Here is a 27961-nt window from a genome sequence, read left to right as displayed (position 1 = left end):
AATGCACGGTCTGTGGCGGAGTGGTTACACGACAATAACATCCCTGTAATGGACTGGTCTGCACAGAGTCCTGACCTGAATCCTATAGAAGACCTTTGGGATGTTTTGGAACGCCGACTTCGTGCCAGGCTTCACAGACCGACGTCGATACTTCTCCTCAGCGCATCACTCCGTCAAAAATGCGCTCCCATCCCCCAAGAAACCTTCCAGCACCTGACTGAACGTATGCTTGCGAGACTGGAAGCTGCGTTCAGGCTAAGGGTGGGCCTACACCATATTGAATTCCAGCATTACCGACACAGGTCGCCACGAACTTGTAAGTCATTTTCAGCCAGGTGTCCAGATACTTTTGATCACATAGTGTTGATGATGTTCCAGCATTACTCAGGAACTGCACGTACTTGTCATTTTGCGGCTGTGCGAATGACACGCAGAATAGGTTGGAGCCATCAATGTGTTTCAGTGTATTAAGAAACTACTCATTGGGTGTGAAACACAAATGTCGACTCGTTATTATCAGCACTCCATTTTGACAATATGGAAGATGAATATTCATGGAGCTATGGCCCAACAGGTATGTTGCATTAGAATATTGATGGAACTATGGCCCACTAGGTATGTTGCATTATTAACCTGAGAAATGCATATTTCCAATTTTTTAAAATTCATATTCAATTGTCACCGGTCTTTTATAAGCAAGGGCCAATGACTTCCCGCAGTGACCACACCGGCTCCCGTCAAATCACCAAAGTTAAGCTTTGTCCGGCTTGGGTAGCACTTGGATGGGTGGCCTCCCGCGTCTGCCGAGCGCTGCTGGAAAGCGGGGCGCACACAGCCCATGTGGGGCCAGTTGAGGAGCTACTTGACAGAGCTAGCGGCTCCGTTCGCGAAAACTGACAACGGCCGGGAGAGCGGAATGCTGACCACGTGCCCCTCCACATCCGCATCCAATGACGCCTATCAGCTGAGAATGACACGACGGTTGGTCGGTGCTGTTGGGCCTTTCGAGGCATGTTCGGACGGTCTACGAAGGTCACTCCAAAAGAAATGCACACTATTTTTTTAAATCCATCTTTTATTCTACATGTTTGGAAGTCTTACAGTGTGTAGATACATCCTTTAGGAACAATATTTTCATTTGTCCACATAATTTTCATCCCTCTCAACTGCCTTACGCCATCTTGGAACCAGCACCTGTATACCCGCACGGTAAAATTCTGGACAAACCTTTGGAGCCACTCTTTGGCAGTGTGCACAAGGGAGTGATCATCTTCAAACCTTGTTCCACGAAGAATGTCTTTCAGTTTCCCAAAGAGATGATAGTCACATGGAACCAGGTCAGGACTGTAAGGCGGTTGTTTCAGTGTTGTCCATCCGAGTTTTGTGATCGTTTCCATGGTTTTTTGACTGACATGTGGCCGTGCATTGTCGTGCAACAGCAAAACATCCTGCTTTTGCCGATGTGGTCGAACAAGACTCAGTCGAGCTTGAAGTTTCTTCAGTGTCGTCACATATGCATCAGAATTTATGGTGGTTCCACTTCACATAATGTCCACAAGCAAGAGTCCTTCGGAATCGAAAAACACCGTAGCCATAACTTTTCCAGCAGAAGGTGTGGTTTTGAATTTTTTTTTTCCTTGGATGAATTTGCATGATGCCACTCCATTGATTGCCTTTCGTCTCTGGTGAAAAATGATGGAGCCATGTTTTATCACCTGTCACAGTTCTTCCAAGAAATTCATCTCCACCATTTTCCTACTGTTCCAAAAGTTCGCTGCATACCATTTTTCTTGTTTCTTTGTGAGCCACTGTCAACATCCTGGGAACCGACCTGGCACAAACCTTTTATAACGCCAACACTTTCAGTATTCCGCAAACACTTCCTTCCCCTATCCCAACGTAGCGTGACAATTCGTTCACTGTGATGCGTCCGTCAGCAGTCACCAATTCGTTAACTCTCTGAACATTGTCTGGAGTGTGTGCAGTGCGAGACTTGCCGCTGCGAGGACAATCATCAATATTGCCGTGCCCGCTTTCATCACGTAACCTGCTTGCCCACCGACTAACTGTACTGCGAGCGACAGCAGCATCTCCATACACCTTTTTCAACCTCTTGTGGATGTTTCCCACTGTCTCGTTTTCACAGCACAGGAATTCTATGACAGCACGTTGCTTCTGACGGACGTCAAGTGTAGCAGCCATCTTGAAGACATGCTGTGACGGCGCCACTCACGGGAACAGGTTGAACTAAATTTGAAAACAAGTGGAAAGGATGTATCTACTCACTGTAAAACTTTCACACATGCAGAATGAAAATAGTGAGCATTTCTTTTGGAGTGACCCTCGTATATAAGTAAACTCATTCTTTTGCCATGTCTATAATGTGATTCAGAAGGAGTGACTATATGTGTACTCTTTGAAGCCGCAAAGATAATAACGCAACATTGATCTATGTATTTTGCGACTCCTAATCTGTTATATGTCTGTGTCAGATAACGGTCCTTGAAACTGGTATACTATGAGCAAGTAGCTGCACGGTCGCAATTCAACACATTATTACATGAATGGAATATAAAAGATTTACTTCAAGACAAAAAAATTGTGTTCCAGGACATTACATTGAAGATTGACCGATTTTATCAGTCTAGTATGCTATCATTGTTGCCTGGGATAAGTCATGACGGGATTTCTAACACTTAGTGTCTATATGTTTACGCAATGGGGAGCTTTTCTCTTATTTCTTTCATGAGGCATTTCCCATCCCTGTGGCTAGTCATCACTTTTACCACCCGATCTCGGAAGTACCAGATGAGTTCAAGTACAGTATTGTGGATGTCTAAAGGCGTCATTGTTTCATATTTATCACTTAACGTTTTAATTTCATTGTTAGGATCTCCGTCACCAGTCAAAGTTAAACTGGCTGAACACGTTTATTATTGAAGACAGTGGATTAGCACCACAGAGTAACTCAAAATATGTTAATCGTAAGAAGGGCTGTCATTTTTACTTATTTGCACAGTTGTCAATCTGAACCTTCCTTTTTATAGAGGAAGCGATATGAAGTAATAACGTATGTTGGCATTTTTAAGTTTTGTTTACAGCAAGGTCATCGAAGACGGAGTAGTAGCTCATTTGGGCAACGATGGGACTGGAGATTTGTCGTTGCCTTAACGAAGGAACCGCCACAGCATTCGTTGAAAGCGATATAGGGAAACCAAGGACGCCGTTTGAGGCTGTTGGGAGGGAGGAACGTCAGCGTTTAATTTACCTTTCTTTGCTGATAGGGCCATTCAAGACAGAGAATAAGCTACCGGGTGGAAAATCATGGTAATAGAAATCGGATGCGACTTTTCAAATGATTCATCCCGGCATTAACAGTGATTAAAGCCACGGAAAACCCAAATCTGGATGGGCGGAGATTTAAACTCCAGTGTGCTGTACATTGCTTATGCACCACATCTCGACCGGATGCTTGGACAACAAATAGCATAAACAGTTATTGTCCACCACGGCAGATCAGTGGTCCAACAGTCGGATCTGGCGATAACGGTCTGATATGAGAGCAATCTGAAGTTAAAGAGAACCTGAATATTTGTGTTGTAATAAACAATTCAGAGACCTCGAGCTCATTAGAAAAATACTGAGGCAATTGCGAGGATGGTCAACAAGACAGAACAATTTCAAATATACGTTTAGATGGAACTTGTTCCCAGCTTCAAGTAATTGGGAGTATATATACAAGAACAATACAGTGAAACAGCAAATACGCAAAGAGGCATTACAAGTTTCACAATTCTACGGCACAGTGAGAAACATACGGTGATATAACAAAATACCCAACAAAGCAAAATTAGCCTTATTCCATATTTCCTTTGTATCCTTTTGACCTATAGACTGGAAGCATGTCGCCTTCTAGATAAGGACAACAGCGAGGAAATTCATCAGAGGACTAAACTAGGTAAGATTAAAAATAAAAACACACTGGAACGAAGATGATGTGAAATTGGTCATTATTAATGTTACGCGAAAGCGTAGACTGTAGTGGTTTGGTCACTTAATGAAAATAGACAAATGGAAAACAGCTGGAAAATACTTCGGCACAGAAGTGCCAGGGAAATGACCAAGGGGAAGAGCACTGACGACGTGGTTGTAGACAGTGAAACCGAAGTTGGGGAACAGTAGCTGAAACTGGGCAGATGAGACAGAGAGAAATATGTACAGTGACAGCCAATGGTGAGCGCTTATGCACCACATCCGTGATGCTAGAGGTGGGAAGTCTGGTGATGATGATGTTGATATATTCGCATCAGGAATCTATTTGAATACAACAAGGTTGCTACGGGGCTCATGTCAGTCTACATCTACATCTATATGTACATGGATACTCCGCAAATCACATTCAAGTGCCTGGCAGAGGGTTCATCGAACCACCTTCACAATTCTCTATTATTCCAATATCGTCTAGCGCGCGGAAAGAATGAACACCTATATCTTTCCGTACGAGCTCTGATTTCCTTTATTTTATTGTGGTGATCGTTTCTCCCTATGTAGGTCAGTGTCAATAAAAAATTTTCGCATTCGTAGGAGAAAGCTGGTGACTGGAATTTCGTGAGAAGATTCCGTCGCAACGGAAAACGCCTTTCTTTTAATGATGTCCAGCGCAGATCCTGTATCATTTCTGTGACACTCTCTCCCATAATTCGCGCTAATGCAAAACGTGCTGCCCTTATTTGAACTTTTTCGATGTACTCCATCAGTCCTATCTGGTAAGGAAGGATCCGAAGCGTAGTGTAGTCAATCTCCTTAGTAGATATGTTACATTTTCTAAGTGTCCTGCTAATAAAACGCAGTCTTTGGTTAGCCTTCCCCACAACATTTTCTATGTGTTCCTTCTAATTTAAGTTGTTCGTAATTGTAATACCCAGGTATTTAGATCAATTTGCGGTTTTTAGATTAGACTGATTTATCGTGTAAGCGAAGTTTAACGGATTCCTTTTAGCACTCATGTGGATGACACACTTTTCGTTATAAAGGGTCAACTGCCGATTTTCGCACCATTCAGATATCTTTTCTAAATCGTTTTGCAATTTGTGTTGATCTTCTAATGACTTTATTAGTCGATAAACGACAGCGTCATCTGCAAACAACCCAAGACGGCTGCTCAGGTTGTCCCCCAAATTGTTTATATAGATAAGGAACAGCAAAGGGGAACTACCTTGGGAAACGCCAGAAATCACTTCTGTTTTGGTCGACGACTTGCCGTCAATTACTACGAATTGCGACCTCTCTGACGGGAAATCACAAATCTAGTCACATAACTGAGACGATATTCCATAAGCACGCAATTTCAATACAAGCCGCTTGTGTGGTACAGTGTCAAAAGCCTTCCGGAAATCCAGAAATACGGAATCGATCTGAAATTCCTTGTCAATAGCACTCAACATTTCATGTGAATAAATGTGTTTGCAAGAACGATGTTTTCTAAACCCATGTTGCCTGTGTGTCAATATACCGTTTTCTTTGAGGTAATTCAATATGTTCGAACACAATATATGTACCAAAATGCTGCTGCACATCGACGTTAACGATATGGGCCTGTAATTTAGTGGTTTACTCCTACTACCGTTCTTGAATATTGGTGTGACCTATGCAACTTTCCAGTCTTTGGGTACGGATTATTTGTCGAGCGAACGGTTGTTTATGATTGTTAAGTATGGAGCTAATGCATGACTCCGAAAGGAACCTAATTGGTATACAGTCTGGACCAAACGGTTGGATATGATTGTTAAGTATGGAGCTAATGCATTAGCATACTCCGAAAGGAACCTAATTGGTATACAGTCTGGACCAGAAGACTTGCTTTTATTAAGTGATTTTAGTTGCTCCACTGCTCCGACTTCGCGACGTCAGTGGTACAAGGAAGGTGGCTATTTGAACCAGCCTCGAGGCTAGTGACCCTAGGAGAAACTGTTTCACAAATCAAGGAGTGCCGGGAGTTGATCTGGGTTGGCAGTTTAATTTTTTGCTCAGCGACAGCGGTGTGTGACTACGGTGCGGAGCGAAATCGCGTGCAACACACGCCGCCGGCACCACGCGGACGTTGTCTGCGTCCTCTCTCGACTTCGCAACGGCGCAGTTTCTACTTATGACTTAAAACTAGGGAAGCAAAGTAGCTAAGTCGCTTTAATTGGAACCAACGTCGAGGCCCGAGACTGCGCAGCAGTTTTGTCGAACGCGAAGCCGGAGCCGGGAGTGGTGTTGACGTAATTATATTTTCTGAATAATAGCAGCACTGTGTAAAATTATCAGTTTATTACTACGTAAAAATTAGTTTATCTTAAATTAATTATATATTAAGTGGTTACAGGAAATAATGGAAATCCGCGTATTGAAAATAAAAGGAAATGGTTTCACCTTAACTGCTTATTTGACGTAACAAATTGCATTACGCATGGAAATTTGAGACCCTCCATGAAATTAAAAGGAAGATCTTGAAGTACAATCGCTTCAGAAATGAACATCTCAATTTCGTTTGCTGAAGGGTTGGGCGTATCCTATTTTTGATTTTTCGTCAAAGAGATCTCCATACTTAACAATCATATCCAACCGTTTGGTCCAGACTGTATACCAATTAGGTTCCTTTCGGAGTCATGCATTAGCTCCATACTTAACAATCATAAACAACCGTTCGCTCGACAAATAATCCGTACCCAAAGACTGGAAAGTTGCACAGGTCACACCAATATTCAAGAACGGTAGTAGGAGTAAACCACTAAATTACAGGCCCATATCGTTAACGTCGATATGCAGCAGGATTCTGAAACATATATTGTGTTCAAACATGAATTACCTCGAAGAAAAGTACTCAGCAGCTGGGAAGATTTTAAATATCACCTAAAGAAGTAATTAAATGCGCTTTTTTTGGATGGCTTTCCTCTCCTGTTTACACTTCGCAGTACTTGAGTCGACTTTACTGAAGTAATTCCAAACCACATTTCTCTTATGCTTCATTAGGACTACTTCTCAGGTTCAGGGGCGGGCTATTAAACGCATACTACCTTACAATCGAAGTAACTAAAAAGCACATGAAAAAGTTTTCAGGTCTCTAGCTGTCACCCAAACGATTCTTGTGCGGTGCTTCTAGTCTGCACATCCCGAATACTCTTTTCTTTTACTGAAAGTTCTTGGGAACTTGGAATACGTAGTGCTCAACCAAAGTGAATACATGCATGAGGCGATTCATGGCATTCGTTTTCAATGCGCGGATACAAGAGGGGAAGGGGGAGGGAGTCACGGAGGTCAGAAACTTCACATTCCCCCAAACAATAGTTAACTGAAAGTATTTGCATTTTACATATACCAATCTTCACGTATTGTCTTCCACTTTCGAAGATTGATGAGGTAACTGAAACATTTTCCCTCGAAAAGAGAAGGAATTCATGAAGATAAAAAGCAGGACGTTGATTAATACAAGACAGGTAAATGGCTCCGAGCACTATGGGACTTCAAATCTGAGGTCATCAGTCCCGTAGAACTCAGAACTACTTAAACCTAACTAACCTAAGGACATCACACACATCCATGCCCGAGGCAGGATTTGAACCTGCGACCGTAGCGGTCGCGCGGTTCCAGACTGAAGCGCCGACAACCGCTCGTAACACAAGACAGAAAGGAGAAACCTCTCAACTATGGAAAAAATAAAAAAGTGTGACTTTTGCAAATATAGGAAGAAACAGCCACAAAGCATGCCAAAAACATCACTCCCCACCATACACAAACCCGCACAGACCTAGTCTGCAGACGCGTGCTCACAGTAGTAGTGCTAAGTGAAATGCTGATAATGAGGAGGGCACACTTCGATCTTACGCCATCACATTGTCAAAGTTTTCAGAGCCTGTTATTATTATTCTTTTTAAATGAGATGCATTACATACGAATTTCAATTTTTTGTACAAATGCTTTTCTCTGTACAGCATTGATCTAAACAAATTATTATTGTATTTAAACGTAATGTACTTGATGGTAACAAGGAGTTTGAAAAGCTTGAAAGGGTGTTGCAGGGTAGGCTGCGCTGAAAAATAATTGTTAAGAAAAGGAACTGGATAGGTTGCGCCGTCGCTCTCGCAGATTCAAGAGGCCCGCCAGACACAATTAGTGCCAGTTGTTCTCATAACCCAGAGGGTTAAATTTTGGGTCTACTCCTATTTCTTATATATCAGAATGACTTTCCACTTAACATTCAACGAGCAAAACTGGCACTTTTTGCTGACGACACTAGTGTTATAACAAATCCCATTAGAGAGAAAGCAAGATAAGAGTTAGTATATGATACTTTCGAAACGATTTTTGAGTGATTCTCTGACAATGGACTCCCCTAAATATTGAAAAGACGCACTACCTTCAATTCTCTACAACAAGCTGAGTCATACCAACAACTGATATAACATATGAGCAGGATACACTGCTCCAAATTTTTGGGCGTACATATCGATGAAAACTTGAACTGGAAGGAACGATTAAGTTCAGCTGCTTTTGCTCTTCGTATAATTGCTAATCACGGAAACAAACGTATTAACCTCCTGACGTATTTTGCATATTTCCACTCAGTAATGTCGTACGGCGTAATTATCTGAGGTAACTCGTCACTCAGAAAGGAAGTATTGGACGCATAAAAGCGAGCAGTAAGAATAATATGTGTTCTTCAGTTACGGACTTCATTGAACCTCTTCAAGAACCTAGGCATTTTAACTGTGCCGTCACAACAAATATTTTCGTTAATGAAATTTGTCGTACATAAACCATCACAATTTGAGAATTGTGATGCAAATACCTACAACGCTAGAGGGAAAAAAGGATCTTTATTACCCATTGTTAAGTCTGTTAGTGACTCAGAGACGAGTTCAATATGTGGCAATAAAATTTTTGATCATTTGTGCAATAACATAAAAATATCTGGCAGGTAGCGAAGCAAGGTGTAAACCTCATTGAAAATAATTTCTCCTGGCCAACACCTAATTCTATCGACGAATTTCTGCTTTAAATCTTGTAGACAGTAAAAAAAAGTTGTTTTTAATTATAGTTACATGTGTAAGAATAAAATGATAATGTGTTCATTAATGTTAAAACTAATCATGTATACTTATCCTGTAAACTGACTCCTTTCACATCATTTCGGTAAAAGATTCGTTTAAATGATGTATGGGACGGGTCACTAACACGTTTGGCGACACCGCCTCTGGCGGGCCGCTTGAATATGCACGCGCAGCGAACTGGTTGGTTAACGTCATTACTAATTAACTCGGAAACGGCGCAACATATCGAATGTTTTTATTTCTGTTATTTATTTATTATTATTTATTTCTCAGCACAACCTACCCTGCAACACCCTTGCAAGCTTTTCAGACTCTTTTTCACCACCCTGTATATTGTATTGTTACATTATTAAAGTCGTAGACATCTGTTGCATGTTAAAAGTGAGGATGATAGCAGGTTTTGTTGGGGGAGGGGGGCGTGGGGGAGGATTAGATTCAGTAACAAACTCTGATCCACCCCAAAATCAAATTCTGGATCTGTGGCTGTTCTTACATCTACATCTACATTTATACTCCGCAAGCCACCCAACGGTGTGTGGCGGAGGGCACTTTACGTGCCACTGTCATTACCTCCCTTTTCTGCTCCACTCGCGTATGGTTCGCGGGGAAGAACGACTGTCTGAAAGCCTCCGTGCGCGCTCGAATCTCTCTAATTTTACATTCGTGATCTCCTCGGGAGGTATAAGTAGGGGGAAGCAATATATTCGATACCTCACCCAGAAACGCACCCTCTCGAAACCTGGCGAGCAAGCTACACCGCGATGCACAGCGCCTCTCTTGCAGAGTCTGCCACTTGAGTTTGCTAAACATCTCCGTAACGCTATCACGGTTACCAAATAACCCTGTGACAAAACGCGCCGCTCTTCTTTGGATCTTCTCTATCTCCTCCGTCAACCCGATCTGGTACGGATCCCACACTTAGTGGGCCAAAGCAGCACTGTAGACACAGACATCTCTCGGTCACCTGCGCTGCGCGGCTGTGTGTTGTTGTTATTTTTACGTTTTGACTGTGAAAGTTTTGAGTTCAAATGTTGAACCTTACACTTTCGATATAAAAACTATCGTTTCCGGGAGCGGATTATATGGTGCAATTTCAGTCGGGTGTTCAGATCTTTCGTAGTCGGAGCCAAAGCTCCAGTGCACCCCAGATACAACTACTCGCAGTTGGTGGGAGAAGAACCACCCGAGTCAAAAACACGTTCTGTTTGCGGCCCGCTGTATTACGCTCGGCTTTCGCTGTTACGCTCGGCGGCCGCCTGCGGCGCGATATATTATGAACGCCGTGGGGTTGCGCGGCGCGGCGGGCGTCGATATTGCGGCGCTGGGCACGCAGACACGTCTGGCCCCGGCGGCCTGCGTGGGCGTCGCGCGCGCCCCCGGCCGGGCCTGCGCCGGCGAGGTCGTCATCGATCAGCTGACGTCACAACTCCGCCGCCGCCTCCGTCACCGTCGCCGGCTACGTAAACATTTGCCGATACGGCCGGCCGTAGTGCGTCCGCGGGAGTCGCTGCGAGTACCCGCGAGCCGCGGCTCCGAGCACACCCTCGCGGCCGTCTTGCGTCACGACAGCGTCTGCGGAGAGCGCGGTATGCGCGGCCATGGGTAAGCCACAGCTGCGGACGCGGCGCCGGCGTCGGGGTCGTGTGTCGCTGCTGCCTGCCTGACAAGTGACGATTCTCTCACCGACAGGAGTGCTCCTCTGAAACCAAACATTTGGATGATACACTTTTCGCGACTGTGTAAAGCGAAGATGGAAAGCCGAAACCAGTCTCAGCTTAGTTCATAAACTCTGTACGATGCTTTTCAAAATTTAATATCTTCTTTGCTCGGAAATGTTGTGAGAGTGGATGTCTGAAGTGATTTCTTGCTCGGAAATATTGTGAGAGTGGACGTCTGAAGTGATTTCACTGACCAGTTCGCGAAGCAATCGCAAAAAGTGCGTCCTTTCCAAATGCCACTGTAACACCTGCCGACATTTACCAACCCAGACATTTTAGACCACATTCCCTTTAGACCACGAAACCCTAGGTACGGTGTCAATAAACCAAAGTGTAGCTAGTTATAGTTACAAATCTCTTTTTATATGTGAGTGCTTCTATTATAATTTTTCAAGCAAATTGCTTCCGAATAAACAGGAATGTACACTACATTCTTGTCATGCCTGGTTCATCTCTTCCGAAAACACCGAAGTCAAAATACTGTTCGTAAAAGTGCTGAGCGACTGTTACGGTCCCGATATCTATCGAATTCGATGGACATTGCCTGCATTACAGGAGATGTAGTGTGCGTCCAACCAGATTTTCGGTCTGCGGCGTTTTCACTGCATAGGCAAGAAACGAAGTCATGTGTTAGTTCTTAATGCGACTCTGAATTTCCGAAACACTCACTGTTCGACCTACTCAATTATTTTACTGCTTGTCTGTGAGATGGAGGACAGAAAGTGGAAGGTATTTGATAGCAGCAGCTGCAGGAAAGGATGAAATACATTAGTCTGTCAGCACATACCAATATGTAGTTTGCATAAGAGTGTGGCAGTCAGATTGTTTAGAGTATAAGTTGAGCGTACAGCTAACCATTCTTCCCGCATTTGATTCGCAAATGTAAATGGAAAAAGGAGAAAGTGATACTAATACACCATGAACCCTTTCCAAAACACGGTAGATTGGTTTGCAAGGTGTAGATATAGACTAAAATCTGTTTGAATGTTATATTATACCGTATAAAAGCATCTTCGGTGCTATGTTGGTAATGCGCCGAACGCCGGACACCTGTTCATGTGTGTATCTGTAAGGAGCTTCGCCGTACTTCATAAATGTTTTTACAATCGCGTCAGCACTATGTTACATACTATAAAATTTGTAGAGTAGTGGATTATGATTGCTTGCAGCAGTTTTTAGTCCGGAAGTGAAAGGAAATAGTTCGATAGAGTGTACCGTTTCGTCGAAGTCAAACAAGAAATGACAAATCAAACACGTACTCCTGTGCTGGTAAGGAATGGGCGACCAAATTTTATCTTTTATTTGGAGACATGATTATGGCGCGCTGTTTTTAGAGTATGACGAAAACCACCGCGTGACTGAAATCTACTGACAGTGACGGTACGGGAACTGCTGCAGCTGCGCAACAAGTAAAATTCTTCGCAAGGACTGTTCGTTTTTAGACGGCCCCACGCAACACAGCTGTTTCTTAGTCACGCGAGTGGGTTTCTTCTCACGAAACACTTTGGCAGCAAATTGCTTCTTTTTCCCACGTAGTGATGCACTGCGATTAAACACGTAACCAACGAGGATTATTTAGACAATGGCACGGCTTTTCTTCCCCTCGATCGTTATCATTTGTGAAATGTTGCTCCGATATTAATGATTTTTGTCTAACAAAAAACCAAGCGATAACAATAAGGCGATGATTTCTTATTTAGAAAGAATACATCAGTTCACTCCATTGTTCATTTTCAGGGAATGTGTAGTGAATGTTTGGTTACTACCCGTCACTAGCTTCAGTATGAAATATTGTTCTAGGTAGCACGAAAATATTATAAATGTAAACTTCTGGATTAAGTATTTATCTAACTGGGCTCAGATTTCGCGTATGACGTATCCTGCTTTCTGCAACATTAACGAATGTACAGGAATTGGACAAAAACACGGAAAAACAGCCAGCAATGCATGCCTGAACGCAACTATAGGTAGTAGCCAAGGCTGCGCGTGGCACTGTTGTTTTTGACCATGAGCGGCACCTGCGCAATGCTCTCAAATGTCTGTCGTGGACAGAACAGTGTTCTGCGTAGATGTGCGGGCATTATGTCGGAGCTTAATTGTTGGTACTCACGCGGCGAGTGCTTCCGTAACCAAGGTAGCCGAACTGCTTAGTGTTTCAACAGGCACCGTACCGAAGTTTTATGCCACATACAGGGAAAGTGGAAAAACATCATCCGCTAAGTCACAACGCGGACGAAAGTGTGAGGTGAGTGATCGTGACGGACGGTCATTGAATATGATTGCGAATAAAAATGGTGACAGCTGAAAAAGTCGTTGTAGGGAATGGTAGGGCGACCTGGAATTCCAAAAGCACTGATCAGTGAGACAAGCGACCAGAACAGGAAAATGTGACGCCCAAGCCGTAAAACTTGGACTGTGGAGCAATGAAAGAATTCATTTGGCCGGATGAGTCTTGTTTCACGCTTTTTCCAACTCCTGGCCGATTGAAACGAGGCGGAGAGGGGGGGGGGGGGGGTCGGTGATGATTTGGCCAGCCATATCGTAGAATTCCATGGGCCCCATGGTTACTCCGCAAGATCGGATTACTGCCAAGAATAACGAGTTTGGCTGTTCAGGTCCATTCCGCGGTACAGCGTTTCATTGGTGATGCCATCTTCTAAGACGACAGGGCCCCTGTTTACACAGCTCCCATCGCCTAGCTCTGTTTTTGTGAGCACGAGGATGAAATGTTGCACCTCTCCTTGCCATCACAGTCACTACAGATCTCAGTATTATACATCGTTTGTGGTCGACTTTGGAGAGAAGGGTGCTTGGTCGCTATCTACGTCCATCATAGTCATCTGGACTTGCCACTGTTTTGCAGGAAGAATGGTATCATCTGGAGTGGCACAGCGAAGTGTGGTAGGTCCGCTGTCGTTTTCTGTCTACATAAATGATCTTTTGGATAGGGTGGATAGCAATGTGCGGCTGTTCGCTGATGATGCTGTGGGGTACGGGAAGGTGTCGTCGTTGAGTGACTGTAGGAGGATACAAGATGACTTGGACAGGATTTGTGATTGGTGTAAAGAATGGCAGCTAACTCTAAATATAGATAAATGTAAATTAATGCTGATGAATAGGAAAAAGAATCCTGTAATGTCTGAATACTCCATTAGTAGTGTGGCGCTTGACGCAGTCACGTCGATTAAGTATTTGGGAGTAACGTTGCAGAGCGATATGAAGTGGGACAAGCATGTAATGGCAGTTGTGGGGAAGGCGGATAGACGTCTTCGGTTCATTGGTAGAATTTTGGGAAGATGTGGTTCACCTGTGAAGGAGACCGCTTATAAAACACTAATACGACCTATTCTTGAGTACTACTCTAGCGTTTGGGATCCCTATCAGGTCGGATTGAGGGAAGACGTAGAATCAATTCAGAGGCGGGCTGCTAGATTTGTTACTGGTAGGTTTGATCATCACGCGTGTGTTACAGAAATGCTTTAGGAGCTCGGGTGGGAGTCTCTAGAGGAAAGGAGGCGTTCTTTTCGTGAATCGCTACTGAGGAAATTTAGAGAACTAGCATTTGAGGATGACAGGAGTACAATTTTACTGCCGCCAACTTATATTTCGCGGAAAGACCACAAAGATGTGATAAGAGACATTAGGGCTCGTACAGAGGCATATAGGCAGTCATTTTTCCCTCGTTCTGTTTGGGAGTGGAACAGGGAGAGAAGATGCTAGTTGTGGTACGAGGTGCCCTCCGCCACACACCGTATGGTGGATTGCGGAGTATGTATGTAGATGTATAAGATTCTCTTGAAAACCATACACTACCTGTATTTATCCATTCTGAGACGGCAGGAATATGTTTTGAATGCCAACACTTTTCCTGCACCGTGTTAGGCATGGTAATCTGTCGTGTTTTTGGTGTGTCCATATTTTTGTCCTAACCCCCCCCCCCCCCCCCCCCCCCGCATTACATGCGTGATGGGGCACAGGCATATTTTGCTACTGCTAAGGTGTTTAACGAACCAACATGGTCGAAAATGGGCAGATAGGGCACAGACTGTACCTTGATCTCTAAGACCGCCTGACCTCAATCCTTTCATCTTTTCGTCTACAGTCGTCTCAGAAGTCAAGTGTGCAGCACTACCATTAATATGGTTGTAGAACTAGAGCAGCGAATTTTATAGTTTTGTTAGATTTACGACGTGATGCAGGTTTTTTTTTTAAAGAATCTGCAACTCACTGCAGAGGCGACTGCGCTATTGCCTCCAAATGTGAAGGAAAACCTCCTTCAACAGGCACGAATGTATGGTAAAGTGTGACACGTGAAGTACTGAAGTGGTACTGCATTTCTTGTTAAGGTAGGTCTTGTCTGAAATTTGAACCGAATTACGTGGGGACTTAATCGAAAAGTTTAAATTTCAAATACATTCACACTAACTAAAACAATATTTCATACTGAGGTCGGTAGCAGCTTGCAACCACACATTCTGACTTCGGTTGCGGTCCCATGTTACCTGTAACATTTTTCTTTCTACAATTATTACCGTACACTTTTACCCATGCTGGTTTTCGCTAATGTTTATGATTGACCCTGTATAGAAATTTTGCATCTGAACTCCTCTGGCACTCCTGCCAGCTAGGCGTCCCAGACGGCCGCTTGTTTTGCTAGAGCCTTAAACCAGACATGGAGATTGGTAATTAATATTTGCGACACTTAGTGTCCATAGCACTTCGTTTACTGCTAAGATCATATATAACGATGGTTCTGTTTATGAAGTTATGGTGTGGATGTCATTTTCGCACTTTTAATGTAAAACTGGTTTCAAATAAATCTTGGAAAACGTATGCTTAGTTAGCTGGCTGGAGATTTGACCTCTGGTCCTGCCGTATAGGATACCAATGCCTTAAGTACTGCGCCACCTCGCTAGGTATTGTTATCAAACAGTGGGGCTATCCATTTACTTTCGTAGGATTTAGCAGCTAGTAAATTTTCACGAAATTCTTGTGGACTCTAGAACGCACCAGATATTAAAATTATGTACAAACTTTTCGGCCACCGTTTTAAGTTCTCATCTTCGGGATTTGCGACAACTTTTTTTTTTGTTATGTAAGGAGCAACAGTGTGAGTATTCTGCATGTCAATTATAAAAATAAAACTGTATAAATTAAAGTTATCGGCAGATTCGTTCTGTCTGCTCATCCCTACTTCTGATCACGTCGTAATCAAGCCAGAAGTCTCCAGTTTTGTTTGTGAATCAGATTTCTCAGTTAATTTACCATTTGTCGTATTTTCACTCAAGAGAGTAGGGATACTAGCCAATTACGACGGACAAGGAGGTGAGTGAGGATAATTCGTCGCAAAATTGACGATTATACGGAGAGCATGCATTAGTACAGAACTAACAGACCATTCTGGTTGATCGCCTGCAGTGTCGTCGTAGCCTCGGTTGTTCGACTTGTTACGTAATGTAGATCGAATATAGACGGAAGGCTTCCTTAATTATGAAAGCGAGCTACAGTTTTAGATTACGATCGACTTGTCCTTGAGAATGAATTAAAATTGCTACACCAAGAAGAAACGCAGATGATAAACGGGTATTCATTGGACAAATATATTATACTAGAACTGACATGTGATTACATTTTCACGCAATTAGGGTGCACAGATCTTGAGAAATCAGTACCCAGAACAACCACCTCTGGCCGTAATAACGGCCTTGATACGCCTGGGCATTGAGTCAAACAGAGTTTGGATGGCGTGTACAGGTACAGCTGCCCATGCAGCTTCAACACGATACCACAGTTCATCAAGAGTAGTGACTGGCGTATTGTGACGAGCCAGTTGCTGGGCCACCATTGACCAGACGTTTTCAATTGGTGAGAGATCTGGAGAATGTGCTGGCCAGGGCAGCAGTCGAACATTTTCTGTATCCAGAAAGGCCCGTACAGGACCTGAAACATGCGGTCGTGCATTATCCTGCTGAAATGTAGGGTTTCACAGGGATCGTACGAAGGGTAGAGCCACGGGTCGTAACACATCTGAAATGTAACGTCCACTGTTCAAAGTGCCGTCAATGCGAACAAGAGGTGACCGAGACGTCTAACCAATGGCACGCCATATCATCACGCCGGCTGATACGCCAGAATGGCGATGACGAATACACGCTTCCAATGTGCGTTCACCGCGATGTCGCCAAACGCGGATGCGACCATCATGGTGCTGTACACAGAACCTGGATTCATCCGAAAAAATGACGTTTTGCCATTCGTGCACCCAGGTTCGTCGTTGAGGACACCATCGCAGGCGCTCCTGTCTGTGATGCAGCGTCAAGGGAAACCGCAGCCATGGTCTCCGAGCTGATAGTCCATGCTGCTGCAAACGTCGTCGAACTGTTCGTGCAGATGGTTTTTGTCTTGCAAACGTCCCCATCTGTTGACTCAGGGATAGAGACGTGGCTGCACGATCCGCTACAGCCATGCGGATAAGATGCCTGTCATCTCGACTGCTAGTGATACGAGGCCGTTAGGATCCAGCACGGCGTTCCGTATTACCCTCCTGAACCCACCGATTCCATATTCTGCTAACAGTCATTGGATCTCGACCAACACGAGCAGCAATGTCGCGATACGATAAACCGCAATCGCGACACGCTACAATCCGACCTTTATCAAAGTCGGAAACGGGACGGTACGCATTTCTCCTCCTTACACGAGGCATCACAACAACGTTTCACCAGGCAACGCCAGTCAACTGCTGTTTGTGTATGAGAAATCGGTTGGAAACTTTCCTCATGTCAGCACGTTGTAGGTGTCGCCACCAGCGCCAACCTTGTGTGAATGCTTTGAAAAGTTAATCATTTTCATTTCACAGCATCTTCTTCCTGTCGGGTAAATTTCGCGTCTGTAGCACGTCATCTTCTTGGTGTAGCAATTTTAATGACCAGTAGTGTAGTATTGCCAGAAATAAAATGACAGAGAATTATAAGCCGCCACGAGGCTTTGCGAACTGCAGCCGTGGCTGCAGAGAGGCTGCCGAGCAGAAGAGGTTCTTTGAGCGCGTCGTTAACGCTCAGGTGCGAACCCATTAGGCTGTCGCTAAATTGGTCCGGGAACGCATTTGAAATAGCAAATTCTTGGACAGGGCTTTGTTTTGGCGCCCTAAATTAGCCTGCTGTGACGAGGCGGCGGGCGGAGCCGCCAGTGCCGGCCATGGAGCTGCTGGAGTGTGTCTGCTGCCCGCCGCCAGGTGAGCCCGCGGCGCGCTTCCTCACAGCACGCTGTAGCTGTCTTCCTAGCCGAGGACTGCAGCTACGACACTATCTGCTCAAAAGTATCCGGACACCTACCGGGGGACATTAATAAGGGGTGTGTCCACTCATCGCCTTTATGGTGGCTCGAACTCTGTTGAGGACACTTTGAATGAGGCGTCTGTTCTTACTCAAGAGCCGAACTAGAGAAGGTAATGACGCTGGACGCTGCGGTCTGGAACCAAGTCGACTTTCTCTCTCATTTCAAAGATTCTCACAAAATGTTTGATCAGGCGAACATAAGCAACTGAGGAACATATTTGTAGAATAAAAATCCGCTTCAGTTGCTAGTAATTTACTTAATTTATTCCCCGATCATTTTCCAAGCTTAAAGCTTCATCTCCAGGTGCCACCAACTGCGAACAAGAGAAGGGACTACTAACGTACAGTACTATCTGCTTCACATACTGAAAATGAGAATTAGAATGGTTCAAATAGCTCTGAGCAATATGGGACTTAACTTATGAGGTCATCAGTCGCCTAGAACTTAGAACTAATTAAACCTAACTAACCTAAGGACATCACACACATCCATGCCCGAGGCAGGATTCGAACCTGAGACCGTAGCGGTCCCTCGGTTCCAGACTGTGGCGCCTAGAACCGCACGGCCACTCCGGCCGGCTGAGAATTATGGCTGTGGAAAGTGTAGCGCTCACATAACTATGAAAACATTAACTTGTGACGGTCGGGCTAGTCAGTCATGGGGGATCACACCAACGTCAAACAAACGGTTAGGTCTGGAATAACTACGCTAATTTTGAGGAGGGTTCACCCGCCGCGGTCAGTTGCTTCTTGGCCGTCTGCACGAATCACTTCCGTATCGCGCTGTCCGGGCAGCTGCTGTGGCTGCTCGTCCTACGTGTGAGTTCAGCTACTTATTTGTTTAAGAATTATTGAGTTCATTTCTGTTTGGAACTCTCCCCAAAGTTAGCGTTTTTATTCCAGTCCCATGAATTTGTTTGGCGTGGGTGTGATGCCCCACGACTGACTAGCCCGACCGTTACATGTTTACGTTCTCATGATTATGTGACTATGCCACTTTCCACAACTGTAGCTTTAATTTTACTATGTCAATCCCATAATACTAGTCGGTTCAAATGGTTCTGAGCACTGTGGAACTTAACATCTGAGGTCATCAGTCCCCCAGAACTTAGAACTACTTAAACCTAACTAACGACATCACACACATCCATGCCCGAGGCAGGATTCGAACCTGCGACCGTAGCGGTCGCGCGGTTCCGGACTGTAGCGCCTAGAACCGCTCGGCCACACCGGCCGGCACTAGTCAGTCAGTAGCAGTTGGCGGAAACTGAAAATGAAGATTTAAACTTTGAAACCGGTCGTGGAATAAATTTAAAAAGTTGCCGGCAACTGAAGTGGATTTTTATTCTACAAAGACGTTCAGGTCAGAACTCTGGGCAGGTCAGTGGGGATGTTGTTACTCACAAACCATTCCCCCGTAGATGATGCTTTATGATATGGTGCACTGTCATGTTGATACAATCATCACATCCGACTGTTACTTTACACTGCACAGTACTACCAACTTCTGTAAAATGTCTTCAAATTCTTCCACAAGTAGCGTTTGCTTAGGCACAGTTAGGAGACGACACATTAAACACGAAAAACACCCCAATACCGTAAAACCACTTCCTCCGTACTTCACTGCTGGTATTTCACACGATGGCAGGTAATATTCTCCAGGCATTTGCCGAATGCGAACCCTTCCATCGGACTGTCACAGGGTATAGCGTGATTCATCACTCCCGTCACCCACTGTCCAGTGGCGTAAGTCTTTACACCATGGGACCGATGACCTCGCTGCCTGGTCCCTTCCCCAAAATCAACCAACCAACCAATTAGCATTGACTACCGAAATGTGTGGCTTATGAAGAGCTGCTCGACCATTGTACCCCATCCTTTCTAGCTTCTGTGCACGGTCATTGTGCTAGCTCGACTGTTGTCAGCACTTTGAAACTTACGAATGGTTCCGTCCATTGATTTCATGTGATTTTTTCCAACCACCCTCCACGATGTTGGGCGGTCTCTGTCTGTAAATACGTGAGGTCTGTCTGGTCTTGGTTGGCTGTAGTTGACCTTCGCGCTTCCACTTCACAATCACGTTACCAATAGATGACTTGTGCTGTGTTAGAAGGGTTGAAATATCCCTGGTGGATCTTTTACCCAGGTGTCATCAATATAGCCCACATTGGAAGTCACTGAACTCTTCTCACTGATCCGTTAAGCAGATGCTGCTTTCTACTGACAACACAGTGTTCCTCGCCTCCTTTGATATTGCCGTGTCCGCCTCTCGTGACAGCTAGTGGTCAATTCCGCGTCACATAGGGCTGTCTGGACCCTTTTGATTAGATGGTATCCTATTGGAGTAGTTACATATGAAAGCTATGTCTCCAGGGAATCTGCATGTGAATCATCGCGCATTACACAGACATCTAGGCGTCTCCATGTCCTCCTTGAAGGCTTGCGGGGCATCTGAAGACTTTTCGCTTTGAAAGGTTTCCTTCACAATTTTGCGAAACTCATCATTAGTCTTCTACCGGCGATGAACTACATGGAACTTGATTATTGCTCGAAATGAATTGTCTGTCAGGGTAGGGTCTGGATTTCGTACTGGCCATTCCGGTAAGGCTGGAGATGTTGCAGAACAATGCCCAGTCCAGCGACCTCAAAATTGTTCATTAAGGAACCCACAGGCCCGAATAGCAACCTTCTCTTCGAGCCGAGTAATTAACCACGTTTGCAGGACGTCAAAATAAGAGTTTCACTTCACGTGTCTCTCAGTAAAATAAACTCAAGTGCGGTACGGAGATTTCCCGGACGCTCTGCACTGTGCATAGCGCTAGTGTGCTGTCAAATGTGGTAGGCTCGAAACTGATGATTTAAATATGTTCGTCGTGATGTGAGTGTTCAATGTGCCTGACTACAGTGTGGGTAACGTGGGTTCAATTCCCGCTACAGCCTCGGATTTTGCGCTGGTGAAGTAACTAAAACGATGTGCACACAATTTAGTGAGCTCAGTTGATAAACTACTTGTACGTGGAATACCGGATCCAAGGTTCAGAAAGGTGACAACGGCTGGGAGAGAGCTGTGCTGACTACAAACGACACCACACCGCCAGAGGACGACACGGTGGTCGGTCAGCATCGTACGGTCTTCTGGGACTTATCATGGAGCTTATGGGGCAGGTTGCGTCGTCCATACGCTGTTCACTAGGTTGCGCGAGCGGCCCTCTTCCGTGCTCTGAATAGACCTTGTGTCTGCCAGCCACCCGAGAACCGGTCCAGGATTGTATTTACTGCCAAGAATTTAGCCTTGCTGTGTGGGACTGCAACAATTATCTTGACGACAAGTGGGCAAATACTTTAAGGAGATATGAAAGCCGACGTTAACGGCCGAAGAGATTCTGTTCGCAACGTACCTCTCCTTACAGTCTTCCAAGTGGCGCCATGGGCATACAGATGAAACATCGCAGACGATCTGCATCGTGTGGCCATCTGAGCCTCTAGCGAAATGTTGCCTCAGTTTTTTAGACTGTGCGTCAAACTGATGGTGACCTGTCAGTCGAATGAGTACATTAAACTCGATGAACCCCTTGATACCATTGGAGGGAGGTAATATACACACTGGTACCGAGTTTTAACCTTCTCCTTACTTCCATTTTTCATAACCACCTAGAGCCATTTATCACAACCAGTCTCTCGGCTGAAGTTTTCAGCAGACGTTCCATAACGGATGACCGAAAGTCGGTAACCAAGACATCCCATTTCGTCCTTATTCAGAATAACATTGTAGGATTCCTGCCATGTCTCCGCTCTTATTGACAAGCGTGCAGGTGAATTTGGCTTCGATTGAATGTATGTAGAGATGGAAACACCCATACTCACGAGGAGTCTCTCCTCGTCAACCATCTCAGATTAAACACCGTACGAGCGGCTAGATGTAGTCAGGTGGGCGTCATAATGACATTAAGTCACAGTGAGAGCGCTGGGAACATGTATGGCATAGAAGCGCCGCACAAGGCGGTAAGGAGGAAACGGCATGTGTCTCAGGAGGGTCACCAGTTGGGTGTCAAATGGGTTGTAATGGTCTCCAGTAACTGTTAAATATTGCTTGGACAACAGCCTCGAAATAATTTCTGATACCACGTTCCACTAACCATGAAATACTCCAGACAAAATAAATTGCAGCAGATCTTTTCATGTACCTTTTCATCTTCAGATGTCGTGACATTTATGGCTCTCGGAGTCATTGCTTTGTTTTCATATATCACATCGCAGTCGGGAGAAGATAATGCAGCAGTTGTATGGGGCCATACAGTAAAGGGTGGCAAAAACGACAGATGCTGTCATCTAAATACACCACTGCTAGGAAACTGCGTCAAGTGAACCGACCTGCGTCCTGATCGGACGCTGTAATGAGAACATGAAAGAAATTATCGTCTGTCCTGAGCACCGAAACCCTTGTTTTCGATTATTAATTATCAGCGAAACATGCTCCCATCGGCGCACAAAAAAAGCAAATATACCCCTGTTTAAAAGACACTGACTATTTAAAAGACACTGACTGAAATGTGGGGTACCAGCTACCTCTTCCTACTTTCCTCAGCACCTTTAAAAATTTCCTCAGAAATTTTGGCACGCAAACATATCCGCGCTCTTTTTAACATGCAACTCACCTCTTACTCCTGCAAGCTTCCCCAACTGCATCCCGCCCACACCCGCCAGTCCATAGATGTAAGTCGCTCAAACCCAGCCGTTTCACTTGCCCATTGTCACTCACTCATTCAGCGCAACTCTTTATTATCTCTTTGTGTGTCTGTCAGAGTCTCTTTCTCACAGCCACAGCTCCTGTTACTAACACTGTCTCCTTCTTGCTCTCTCTATTACTGTTACTATCACATGCCTTCCTTCTCATTGCTGCTGTCTCTTCTTACTGTCACTATCTCTCTCCTCCTCGTTGTCATTTACATAAACTCGGTCTCACATATCACGTCCACTTTCTCCTTCTCTTTTTTCCTTTTCCATTGATACTGCCTCCTCCAATCTTGTCCTAACACTGTTCTGTCACTGTCAACTATGTTTCACTGCCACTGTGTCCCTCTCTTTCTCTCACACTGTCTCATTCGCTCTTTCTACACCACTATCTACTATCTTCCAGTATTTATTACTTTTCATCGTTTTCCCACTACCACTGTCTCCTCTGTCAGCATAAAAAAGTGCGAATATGGCGCCTGTAAAATTTCTTAGGAAAATTTTTAAAGATGCTGAGGAAGGTAGACTGAAGCAGCTGGTAGCCCACTTTTCAATCAGAGTATTTGCACCAGGAGCATATTCGCCTTTTTGTGCTCTGATAGGAGCGTTTTTCCGATGGTTTCTTCCTTTTTCCTCCTGCAGCAGGGCATGTCACTCATATGAAAAGAATTTCGTGTGTCAGTAAAATGTTCATAGTTTGCTTATGTGAAATTCAAATGACGCAAAACTAGTTTTACACCTCATATCGGACTTTACCTGCACAAAAGTTTTGAATATACTCCAGTACTGCAACATGAGGTTCCCTGAACTCTTAAGATGTTAACGGAGATACATTACAGTATATTTGTCCGTGCTACGTCACTTTAAAATTTACGTTTTAGCCTTACACTTGATTTTACGTACGTATTTTACGTGTAGAGATAGGATAACTTTGAACCTCTGTATCTCAGAAATGCATAAAGATACAATGAAAATTTTCAAGAATGTTCGAGATCTAGATCTTAGGAATATATCGTAAAAATTGCAGCCATTTTCTGTGCATAGCCACCTTGAAATCCGGATTTCGGTTTTGGTAACCAAAATCACGTTTTGGGGTGTTTCTCGACAACGGACAAAAATTTTTGAATACAGAAAGATAGCACTTCTAGATAAATGCCGAGAGAATATTGGTGTTAAAATTTGAGCAATTTGCTCTCGTTAGTTATTCAGATACCCTCTGCTAATGCGAAGAAATGGTGAGAAACGCTTTAAAAACGCTTTTTTCTGTTTTTTTTATGTATCTTCCATGAACTAAATGGTGCTTCCATACGCCCCTTACGGCGCACAGTAGACCAAATCTAATGCAAAAAGATCCAACCGATTTGCTGCATTTGGCTAAGCTGGAAGAAGTGTATAACATTCAAACTTTGGCCCTGTACTGTAGGATAGTTACAGTAAGAAGATACTTTTGTTGGATATACAAGTACTTCCTAGCCGAAAGGGTATCCAAATCACTTGGCCCTACCTTTCGATCGTCAATAGAACCCGAGATACGACCCCGGAAAAATTCCGCTTCAATGCGCGGCGTTTCGGAACATAATTGTAGCGCACGCTGCCGCATGCGTGCCGAATACCTTGATTAATATTCGGATATTGTTCAAAACAATATGCGGAGAGCCTCTAATTTCTACGCTGTCATTACTTAATCAAAACATAATGTTGCTGTCAACTTTAAGCAAACACTGAATTGCGAGAGAGAGCTGAATCACCTTGTGTGTCATTGGCTACGTTAGGAATGACCGACAGGCGAAGTGGTTTACAAATGTTTACAAATAGGAAATAGCAAATTTACTTCGCTAGGTTGCATGGGTCTACTGATGTCGCTTTGTGTAGTAAAAAATTAACGACATTGCTTGGCTTCTTTCAATAGGTTTTATTTGTATTTTTTGCTAGGAAAAATGTATTTACTAAGTTTTCTTTGTGATATGGGTATCTTATCATCACATTTTAATTTTGTTTTGTTTATGAATAAAAATGCCTAGAAAACAGCTGGATCTTTCTGAACACACCAGAGCACCTAAAAGACTGAGGGCTGTGCGGTCTCAAGAATTCGGTGAAGATCATGAAGCAAAACATGTTCCAGGCTTTAACTCACTCTATGGAAACTCTTTCCGAAAGTGAGGCGTGAAGTAATTCGGACTGAAGTCGTCACGTATTATCTCATCCTAGGAACCCTGTACTCACAGAGCCTCAAAGTAACATAATAGAAGCGGACATTTTCACGGGAAGTGGCGTAGGCGAGTGAGTTTTTATACCCCGAATCCCATTTTTTCCTCACATTTTACCATTTTGGTTTAAGCGTGTACAATTCCCGGTGAGCTTATATTCTACCATGACCATAAACCAAGTACAAGGCCAGACATAGTGTGTTGCATGTTCTGATCAAGGGGAGGCCGCCAATTGTGAAATTCAGATTCGATTCATACTGCGCATAATAAAAGCTCATGGCCAGAGGTATAATGTGGCAAAGCACCAAGATGCACTTCTCAGCCGTTGTCGAGAAAATCGACACTTAAAAGAAACTGTTGCAGTGAAATACTCTCTACGATTAATATTTTTCCACAGCGTCGTGGCGCAGCGGTAAGCGCTCTGGTTTGTAATCCGAAGATCGCCGGGTCGAATCTCGCACCATGCAACTTTTTTTTTAGTATTTGTTTTTTGTAATTCAAATGTGTATACACACACACACACACACACACACACACACACACATATATATATATATATATATATATATATATATATATATATATATATAAAATTCCCGGCAATCAGTTGCAACAATTATGCACATAATAAGTTGTTGAATCTCGTTTGTCGTGGAAAAACTGGCGACTTCGAACATCATTATGTTTTCCGCAAACAAAGTTGTATTTCACAAATGTTATTAATTGTCTTTATAATATTAACCACGTATAGTTAACGGATGACGTAGAAACGATATTCCGAAACGAATACGTATAGCGTAAGTCAAACGTTCGAATTAGAATAGAGACCCCACGAACACAAATTCGCTGTGGCAGGTATGAAATATAAACTCCGTTACTAGCTCGTTACACTTGAAGGACAGACGTTGAATGGGCCGAAACGAGCCGCCGCATAATATCGTAGTTGCCTGCTAACTTCGAAAGAACGTAGATGCGGTCCCTAGCGCAACTTATAACATTGTCAAAAATCAGTGCGGACGGGAGAGCTTTGGTACACCCTGTTAAAAAAAACGGAAAAATGGAGGCGGTACAATTCGAGAGTGATCCGCCTTCACCAACATGCATAAGCAATTCATTATTATATATATTTGAATTACAAAAAACTAATAATAAAAAAAATCGCATGGCGCGAGATTCGATCCGGCGACCTTCGGATTACGAAACCAAGCGCTTACCACTGCGCCACGATGCTGTGAAAAATTATTAACCGTAGAGAGTATTTCACCGCAACGGTTTCTTTTAACTGTCGATTTTCTCCACAACGGCTGAGAAGTGCATCTGGGTGCTCTGCCACATTACACCTCTGGCCATGAGCTTTTATTATGCGCAGTATGAATCGAATCTGAATTTCACAATTGGCGGCCTCCCCTTGTTAGTGTCAGCTGCTTTTCACACAGTTATCTCTACATGGCTCTCTCCTGTGTTAGTAAAACGAAGAAGGTCATCGTTCATGTCCCAATCACTATTTCAAACGTTGTATATAAAAAAGCATTATAAGTAAAAAATAAATTCACACATAGGAAGTCTTAGGCGCAGCTATAAATTTATACCCAGTCAACGCTGGGTTTCCCAGATAGTTATGAATAAACTTAACACGCTCGCCCACAGGGTGGTAGCAGAGCTGTCGTTTACCAGCCTCATTACCACAACCGATCGTGGTCATCTACTTTGGAGCAGAGTGGAAGGTCTAAACCAATGGCTCAGGCGATCCTGCGACGGTGTCGGGTGCAAATTTCTCGACCTCCGCTACTGGCTGGAGAATTATAGGGTTCCCCTTAATACGTCAGGCGTGTACTGAGTGACACAGAAAAACGGGTACATTGCCACAATCCATTATAAGTAATGAAGGAAAGAAATTGCATTCATAGTAATTGAAACCTTACAACTTTGCCATTTACGAAACATTGATGGCATTTATCATTCTTTAAAAATTACGTCCTTTAGATGGCGCCCTCCTGTACGAATACAAAATGGTTCAAATGGCTCTGAGCACTATGGCACTTAACTTCTGAGGTCATCAGTCCCCTAGAACTTGTACGAATACATTCGTGAGATCTGCTGTTGAGATTCCTTATTGACCGCTGCAGCATCTGAGCTGGGATACTGTGAATTGCATCCCAAATCTCTGTTTTAACTCGTCCAAGGTTCTTGGTCGAGTCGTGTAGACTTTGCTCTTGAGGTAGCCTAGGGGGCCAGGGAATTTTTCGTGAGATCACACGGTTGCCAGACAATTCGTCCAGACATGCCATTGATTGCCGCGCAGTGTGTGATGCTGCTCCGTCCTGTTGAAACCAGGCTTCTTGAACGTTTGGCAAGTTCTTCAATGCAAATGGTTCAAATGGCTCTGAGCACTATGGGACTCAACTGCTGTGGTCATAAGTCCCCTAGAACTTAGAACTACTTAAACCTAACTAACCTAAGGACAGCACACAACACCCAGCCATCACGAGGCAGAGAAAATCCCTGACCCCGCCGGGAATCGAACCCGGGAACCCGGGCGTGGGAAGCGAGAACGCTACCGCACGACCACGAGATGCGGGCTGTTCAATGCAGGTGTAACGAAAGTTCGTAACATCTCTACATAACGATCGCCATTGATAGTTATTGTGTTTCCCTGTTCATTTGCGAAAAAATACGGTCCGATAATCCCATGTGATGAAACACCTTACCACAGTGTTACTTTACTAGCGTGTAAAGGGCGCTCATGAACGTCATTCATTAGGTTTTATGTTTGCTCAGTAACTGTGGTTCTGTTTATTCACATAACCTGTGAGATAAAAATGTGCCTCATCTAACATCTACAACTTGTTTAGAAATTCACGTCATTGTTTATTTTT

At 44.0% G+C, this 27961-nt stretch overlaps 1 protein-coding gene across 4 annotated transcripts in view; it reads left to right on the top strand.

Moving 5' to 3' along the window:
- Positions 1-27961, top strand: part of LOC126457234 (protein PALS2) — a 341045-nt gene that overhangs the window by 86698 nt on the left and 226386 nt on the right. The window contains exon 1 of one of the 4 annotated variants that reach the window (XM_050093367.1): positions 10575-10694. The exons of the other annotated variants lie outside the window; for them this stretch is intronic. Coding sequence (XP_049949324.1) covers positions 10691-10694 — 4 coding nt within the window. The 5' untranslated portion in view covers positions 10575-10690. Of the gene's footprint in view, positions 1-10574; positions 10695-27961 lie in introns of those variants that run through there. 4 annotated transcript variants of the gene reach the window in all.

The sequence above is a fragment of the Schistocerca serialis genome, chromosome 2 (genome assembly GCF_023864345.2).
Source record: "Schistocerca serialis cubense isolate TAMUIC-IGC-003099 chromosome 2, iqSchSeri2.2, whole genome shotgun sequence".
Classification (NCBI taxonomy): Eukaryota; Metazoa; Arthropoda; class Insecta; order Orthoptera; family Acrididae; genus Schistocerca; species Schistocerca serialis.
The sequence above is the reverse complement of the archived record's forward strand: the minus strand, read 5'-3'. Positions and strand labels throughout refer to the sequence as shown.